The 8,167-nt window shown below is 46.9% G+C and overlaps 1 protein-coding gene across 1 annotated transcript in view; it reads left to right on the forward strand.

The window, feature by feature from the left end:
* Positions 1 to 2,347: 2,347 nt before the first annotated feature.
* The window catches only part of LOC119279079, a 9,199-nt gene continuing 3,379 nt past the window's right edge, over positions 2,348 to 8,167 (forward strand). Inside the window, exon 1 of the mRNA XM_037560480.1 lies at positions 2,348 to 2,402. Coding sequence (XP_037416377.1) covers positions 2,348 to 2,402 — 55 coding nt within the window. The remainder of the gene's footprint in view (positions 2,403 to 8,167) is intronic.

Here is an 8,167-nt window from a genome sequence, read left to right on the forward strand (position 1 = left end):
GGCGCGGGGATTGGGTCCGACTTGTTTGACTTCGGGCCTCTTAGCCCGGAGAGGGAGCTCAGGCCTCTCAGCCCGGAGCGGAAGAGGAGAACAGCGGAGGAGGGGGAGGAAGAGAACGAAGAGTAAGTCTCTGCTTTTCTCCTTCGTTTCTTACACTCCACCTGATGGCGTTCCTTACTTGTCTCCATTTTGCAGGGATGTGGAGACGCTGGCCCAGAGGATGAAGAGGGCCAGGACTTCGGCGAGTGGCCAGCCCCCAGCAGTGACCTCCAATACGCCACTGGTGGTGTCGAGCATCCCGGACAGCAGCCCCCAGCCCAGGCCCCAGCATAAGTCCACCATCTGCCCTCTATCAACATGCATCATGGTCGATGCTTCAGTGTTTAACCGTGCCGTGGATGCAGGAGAGGAGCAGCACCAAAGGGAGCCACAGAGGGCTTCTCCGATTGTGCCGCCCCCGTCGACTACTCCGCCACAAGGGGCGTCCCCGGCAAGGACACCAAGCACCGAGGCCGTGCAAACGGAGGAGGAGGAGGAGAACGCAGGCGCCGGTGGCTTTGCCTCGACGCCTAACCTGGGCGGAGCAGGGGCTTCCACCTCTCCGCCCGGCACGGGTAGGCTGCTCGCCCTTCTCTTCTGCTTGCATTTTTCTTTTCTTCTTTTCCTCATTAGCTTTTGATCTTGGCTTCGCCCTGTCTCTTTCTTGGTGTCCAGACCCCTCCTCAGAGGACGTCGACACCACCATCAAGGACGTTGCCGCGGAGGCCGCGGCGGAGGCGGAGAAGATTGCTACCGAGGAGAGCGCAAGGGGCGCCGCCGAGGATGCCGCCAAGGGGCCCACCGAAGAGCCCGGCAAGGGGCCTGCCGGGGATGCCGGCAAGGCCACTACCGAGGAAATGGCGTTTGACGACCTGCCCTCTTCCTCTGCTGCCTCTGGCTCCGGCAGGTACCTGAGGGTCAGTGACGACCTCTTCATCCATCTCCCGGGCGCGTCGAGCTCTAGGGCTCCCTTTGAGGGAGAGGTGTTTGACGACGAGACGCTTGCCGCGGCCGGGCTCGAGGTTGTTGACGAGCCGGGCGTTGGTGGCGCCAGCTCCCGGGAGGAGCAGCTGCTCCAAGCCATGGGTTCCAGCTTCCGGGAGCTCCAAGCGCTCCGCCGCGCTCGCCTGGACAAGGACAAGTCCAGGACGGTGGTTGTGGAGAGAATGGAGGAGGACTTTGGGGGGCGTCTTGCCGAGGCACTGGACTGGTTCCGCCAGGCTCAGGACGAGCTGAAGGCCGCCAGGGTGAGCTGGCCAACTGTGAGGTGGAGCTCGCCCTGAAGCTGGCCGACATCGAGAAGGCCCAGGAGACGGCAAAGAAGTTGGCCGACGAAGCCGAAGCCATCCGGTCCCAGCACGAGGCCGCCCTGAAGACCCAGGAGGAGGATCTCGCCGAGCGCGAGGAGAAGCTTGCCGCCATGCCCCGCAGCAAGGACGAGGAGGTGGACAAGCTCGTCCTGCAGCAGACCCAGGAGCTGGAGCGGAGGCATCACGCGGCACTCAACGCCCTGGCTCAGGCCCATGCCGGAAAGGTGAAGGAGCTAGAGGAGCAAGCCCTGAAGCTGGCCCAGGAGAAGCACACGCTCAATGGCGCTCTGACGGTGGCGCGGGGCGAGATCATCAGCAAGTCCGGAGAGCTCTCCGAAGCCAACGTCTCCATTAAAGACCTCAAGCTGAAGCTGGGAGAGCTGGAGGAGACGATGTCAGGGGCTATGACCCGGGAGGGGATCCTGACCAAGGAGCTGGAGACGGAGAAGCAGCTGCTAAGGAACAAGACCGCCAACCTTAAGGACTACAATGCGGGCAAGAAACATTGGCTCGGGCGCCTTGCCGCCGTCGCAAACTCGGCCGGCAATCAGCTGGCCATTATGGGGATGCCGGAGAAGGGGTACGCCCCAGAAGCGAGCCTGAGCCCCAACGCCAACCTGACCATATACTTCGAGAAGGTCGTCGATGTGCTGAAGCGGCTTTACTCCAACCGGGCGGCCTCCCTGGGCGACGAATCCCGGATACTCTGCCGGGGGACCATGACCAGGGTGCTCACCAAGATCGCGTACTGGCACCCCGACCTCGACTTTGGAGCTATGCTCAAGAGCTTGCCGGAGGGTGTCGACACCGCGGCACTCAATGAGCGCATCCAGCCCATCCTCAGCCGCATCGACAAAATCAAGAGGATGGAGGGCCAACGCCGGGACTAGGCGTCCCGTTCTCCGTCGCCGCTGCAGGTTCATGACCAAGACAATGCTATCTTTAGTTAGAACCGCGGCGGCAATTTGTGTAACATAACTTTGAGTACTCCTGAAACTATGCATGTTATTCTCCTGTTCGATTTTCCTTTGTATGTCCACCCCACGTCACTGGGTAAGCTCGCCGACACATAAACCCAGGGCGGCGTTTTGAGGACGGATCCTCATTAGCCTGTCGGGCGTGCTTGTTGCCGGGCAAAGCGCCTTACCACCCTTGGCGCGGCCGCTCGATCTGTCGAGCTTGACTCGAGTCAGAACCGAGGGCGTTGCCGACGGCGGAAGGCTACCCTGCCGCTCTCGACGCGGCCACTTGAACTGTTGAGCGGACTCGAAATAGAACAAGGGTGTTGCCGATCGCAGGAGGGCCCCTCTGTGTACAAGCTTCCCATACATAGGCCGAACCGTCGAGGATAATAACCTTATATTTAAGGGGCAAAACTTAAAATTCAGCATGACTTAGCTCTCTCGCCGCTGTCTCGGCATCCTTCATGCCAACGGGCAGCGTCACCTTCTTGGCCGGAGCCGTGGCGATGAAGAACAGCTAGATCAACTGCCAGACCAGATCCTCACGATTGTGCACCCCCTACCTGGCGTACCAAAGATGTCGGTGGGAAACGACACCTATGGGATCACTGGAATCCCTTCTACGGTTGCGGGGCGCGGGGATCGCGAGGAGAGCGGGACTAGCAGACAACACAGAGGGGATTTACCTAGGTTCGGGCCGCAAAGATGCGTAAAACCCTACGATCCTGCTTTGGTGGATGTATTAGTGTTCTTGAGCTCTTGAACTAGCTCTGGGTGTTGTGTGGTTCCAAAGAGCCAAATCCTTTCTCAGTGTGCCATGGGCCTCCTTTTATAGACGAAAGGGGCTGCCATAGTGGCACACATGAAGTGGAAAGTGCTACAGTGTTGCGAGCTTATCACTGGTATTACAGGACAAGACGCATTTAATGCGGGGCTTAGGTGTCCACTACAAGAAATATGTCAACTAGTGACCTTCTGTCAGTGACCCTAGAAGAATTGGTCATAGATCTATGACCATTTCAGACCAATTGGTCAAAAGCTGTTCGGGGGGCTCCAAACCCTAAACCATTGCGACCATTTTGGTCAGAAAGGTCGTAATTTTCTTACACGAAATGGTCACAAAGCAAATAGTGCTAGTCCGCTGCCTTATTTCTAGTTGTTAATGACCAATATAGATGGTCATAACCTTGTAAATTGTGGTGGGTTGTGATGACTAGGCGCCATCTCATCAGTTTTGCCTATGTGTCATGTCCATGTGGCAGTTTTTGCCCTAGGTTGTGAAGCAACCTATATTTCTGTCATTCCCAAAATTCCCAAAAAAATCTCTTAAATTCTTTGGATCATATATTCATCAAATATCTCAAAAACATTCCTTGCCTAGTTCAAAAATAATTCAAAAATATTCATTTTCCTATTCTGTTCGGAGCAGCACTTTGTGAAGGAAGTACCACTTTGGCATGTCCAAATGGTATCCATTTTCTACAATGCTTTCCTATGCCCAAATAACCATCCTCCACCAAATGCCAGCTCAATCCATTCATTATTTTGATCCCAGCTTCAACATTCGTATTTATGTCCAGTGTGGTACTTTGCAAAGCAAGTACCACCCAGGGTCCTCCTTTTGAGCTGAAAATTTGTGAAGATGGTCTTCTTAGTAACTGATCAGCCTCAGCCAAAGCTCACGCACATTAGCCATGTGCATTTCCCGTACCGCTAATCAAACATTTGGCCGCTTATTCATGTTTGAGCATCGATCGGTCTCGTCGTGAGAATCTTATGTTGTGATTTTCTTCCTAGCACCTACATGGGGAGTGCCCAACCCACTAGACATGCCTAGGCCGCCCAGAACACATGGCAACGCCACGGTCACGCGGTGACCACACGGCGGGCATGCTAGTTTACGCGCTCTAGAGTTGGAGCCCTCGACCACCGTCCAAACCTCGACGTATCACCACCAAACCATGTATTTATGATTAAATAGGTACTTATGTAACTAGAAATGATATTTGAAAAAAATAAATAGCAAACTATGAGGCAGCTGCAGTTCAAATTTGACCCGCTTCCTACTAAATCGGCGGGAATTTGTCTTTTTCACCAGAGGTGGATCAAAACTTTTGACACCCAACCATTTTGTCAATTGTGCATTATATATGGCCTAGTATTTTATAAAATTGATTAGTTCCAATTTTGCAACAAATATATGGTAGGTCCTTCACAAAAAAAACTCATTTTGGGCACTCAGAAAAATGGAAAATGAATTTTTCGTGCAAAGAAAATGAAAACTTCCTTAGGCAACATTATTTGTCATTCCAAGATGCACCCTTGTGCACGATATGAGGTCATTTGAATAAACTATGCCATGAATGTGGCCATAAGATTGATCATTTGGCTTGATAGCCATGAATCTTCACGCATGATAGCTCATTTCTGAGAACACTTTTTTAAAAGAATTGCTGTATTACAATTTTATTATTTTTGCTGGGAACTTGGCCACATATAATGACACAATGCGAAGGTTTTCCAATTTTTTTTATTTTTTTATTTTTTATGCCTGTTCCAGAATGCGGTCAAAACGGCGGGAATGACCGTTCCTAGCTAGTGGTTGAATCTTGGAATTTTTTTGGTGTTTCTCTGATTAAATAGGTACTTATGTAACTATAAATGATTTTTGGAAAAAATAAATAGCAAACTATGAGGTAGCTACAGTTCAAATTTGACCCGCTTCCTACTAAATCAGCGTGAATTTGTCTTTTTCACCAGAGGTGGATCAAAATTTTTTACACCCAACCATTTAGTCAATTGTGCATTAAATATGTCCTAGTATTTTATAAAATTAATTTGGTACAATTTTGCAACAAATATATGGTAGGTACTTCGCAAAAAAACCTCATTTCGGGCACTCGAAAAATGGAAAATGAATTTTCCGTGCAAATAAAATGAAAACTCCCTTAGGCAACATTGTTTGGAATTCCAAGATTCACCCTTGTGCACAATATGAGATCATTTGAACAAACTATGCCATGAATGTAGCCATAAGATTGATCATTTGGCCTGATAGCCATGAATCTTCACGCATGATACCTCATTTCTGTGAACACTTTTTTAAAAGAATTGTCATATTACAAGTTTATTATTTTTTCTGGGAACTTGGCGACATATAATGACACAATGCGAAGGTTTTCCAATTTTTTGATTTCTTTTGAATTTTTATGCCCGTTCCAGAATGCGGTCAAAACGGCGGGAATGACCGTTCCTAGCTAGTGGTGGAATCTTGGAATTTTTTTGGTGTTTCTCTGATTAAATAGGTACTTATGTAACTATAAATGATTTTTGGATAAAATAAATAGGAAACTATGAGGCAGCTACAGTTCAAATTTGACCCGCTTCCTACTAAATCAGCGGGAATTTGTCTTTTTCACCAGAGGTGGATCAAAACTTTTTACACCCAACCATATAGTAAATTGTGCATTAAATATGTCCTTGTATTTTAGAAAATTAATTTGGTACAATTTTGTAACAAATATATGGTAGGTACTTCACAAAAAAACCTCATTTCGGGCACTCGAAAAATGGAAAATGAATTTTCCGTGCAAATAAAATGAAAACTCCCTTAGGCAACATTGTTTGGAATTCCAAGATTCACCCTTGTGCACACTATGAGATCATTTGAACAAACTATGCCATGAATGTAGCCATAAGATTGATCATTTGGCTTGATAGCTATGAATCTTCACGCATGATAGCTCATTTCTAAGAACACTTTTTTAAAAGAATTTTCGTATTACAAGTTTATTATTTTTGCTGGGAACTTGGCCACATATAATGACACAATGCGAAGGTTTTCCAATTTTTTGTTTTTTTTGAATTTTCTATGCCCGCTCAAGAATGCGGTCAAAACGGCGGGAATGACCATTCCTAGCTAGTGGTTGAATCTTGTAATTTTTTTTGGTGTTTCTCTGATTGAATAGATACTTATGTACCTAGAAATGATTTTTGGAAAAAAGAAAGAGCAAACTATAAGACAACTGCAGTTCAAATTTGACCCGCTTCCTACTAAATCGACGAGAATTTGTCTTTTTCACCAGAGGTGGATCAATTTTTTTTACACCCAACCATTTGGTCAATTGTGCATCAAATATGTCCTAGTATTTTAGAAAATTGATTTGGCACAATTTTGCAACAAATATATGGTAGGCCCTTCACAAAAAAACCTCATTTCGGGCACTCGAAAAATGGAAAATGAATTTTCCGTGCAAAGATAATGAAAACTCCCTTAGGCAGCATTGTTTGGAATTCCAAGATGCACTCTTGTGCACAATATGAGATCATTTGAACAAACTATGCCATGAATGTGGCCATAAGATTGATCATTTGGTTTGAAAGCCATGAATCTTCACACATGATAACTCATTTCTGAGAACACTTTTTTAAACTAATTACCGTATTACAAGTTTATAATTTTTGATGGTAACTTGGCCACATATTATGAAACAATGCGAAGGTTTTCCAATTTTTTGATTTTTTTTGAATTTTTTATGCCCGTTTCAAAATGCGGTCAAAACGGCGGGAATGACCGTTCCTAGCTAGTGGTTGGATCTTGGATTTTTTTTGGTGTTTCTCTGATTAAATAGATACTTTTGTACCTAAAAATGAGTTTTTGAAAAAATAAAGAGCAAAGTATGAGGCAGCTGCAGTTCAAATTTGACCCGCTTCCAGCTAAACCGGCAGAAATTTGTCTTTTTCACGAGAGGTGGATGAAAACTTTTGACATCCAACCATTTGGTCAATTGTGGATTAAATATGGCCTAATATTTAAGAAAAATGATTTGGTGCAATTTTGCAACAATTATTTTGTAGGTTCTTCACAAAAAAAACTCATTTGGGGCCCTCAAAAAATGGAAAATTGATTTTTCGTCCAAACAATATGAAAAAAATTTCTTAGGCAGCATTGTTTGTCATTCCAATATGCACCCTTGTGCACAATATGAGATAATTTGAACGAACTATGCCATTCCAAAATGCACCCTTGTACAAAAAACACAAGAGAAACAAATAGGAAAATACAACTACATAAGCTTGAAAAAGTATTTGATGTGCTCCACATGTGCTATGATTATGAATTATAAAATTGATGTGCTCCAAATTTGCAACAAATATTTGCTAGGTTCTTTATAAAAATATCATTTTGGAGACTCGAAAAATGATTCTCTTACAAAAAACTCATATCTTGGAACACTTTTTTCTAATGATATTAACAATATTCAAAGTTTGTTATTTTTACTGAAAAGTAGATCACACTTGGTGACACAATGCGAAGGTTTTTTATTTCTATATTTTTATAAATTTCCTAGGTTGTCAAATAGCAGACATGATTCAAAATCTTATTTTCAATCGATTACGACCAATTTAAATAGTCTTAACATCATCAAAGGGGATACTCTGTTCTGATTGGTGTAAAATCAGCTCACGCAGATCATGCCTTAAGCACCGTCGGATGTGCCCGGATCCAACGGCAGCCCACACCCCCCTCGTCGCTCTCTCCCCCTCCCGAATCACCCCGTATCCCTCTCATCCTCGTCCACCCACGAAACCCTAGCCCCCTTCTCCCAATCGCCGCCGCCGCCTTCTCCTTCCCAGATCCAATCCAAGTTAGAGCCCCCGGCCTCCATCTCCATTCTTGCGCGCGTCGGCCACCTCCCTCCGGTGGAGCTCGACCCCCACCCCCCAAGCGCCGCTGCTCCACCCTCTCTCGCGAGGGTCTTTGCTGCCCGCGCGCGCACAACCTTCGTCCCCTGTTGCCCATCGCGGCGGCGCCCCTCCCTCCCTCCTCGATCCAAACCGTCTCGCCTCGGCAGC

This window comes from Triticum dicoccoides, chromosome 3B (genome assembly GCF_002162155.2).
Source record: "Triticum dicoccoides isolate Atlit2015 ecotype Zavitan chromosome 3B, WEW_v2.0, whole genome shotgun sequence".
Taxonomy (NCBI): domain Eukaryota; kingdom Viridiplantae; phylum Streptophyta; class Magnoliopsida; order Poales; family Poaceae; genus Triticum; species Triticum dicoccoides.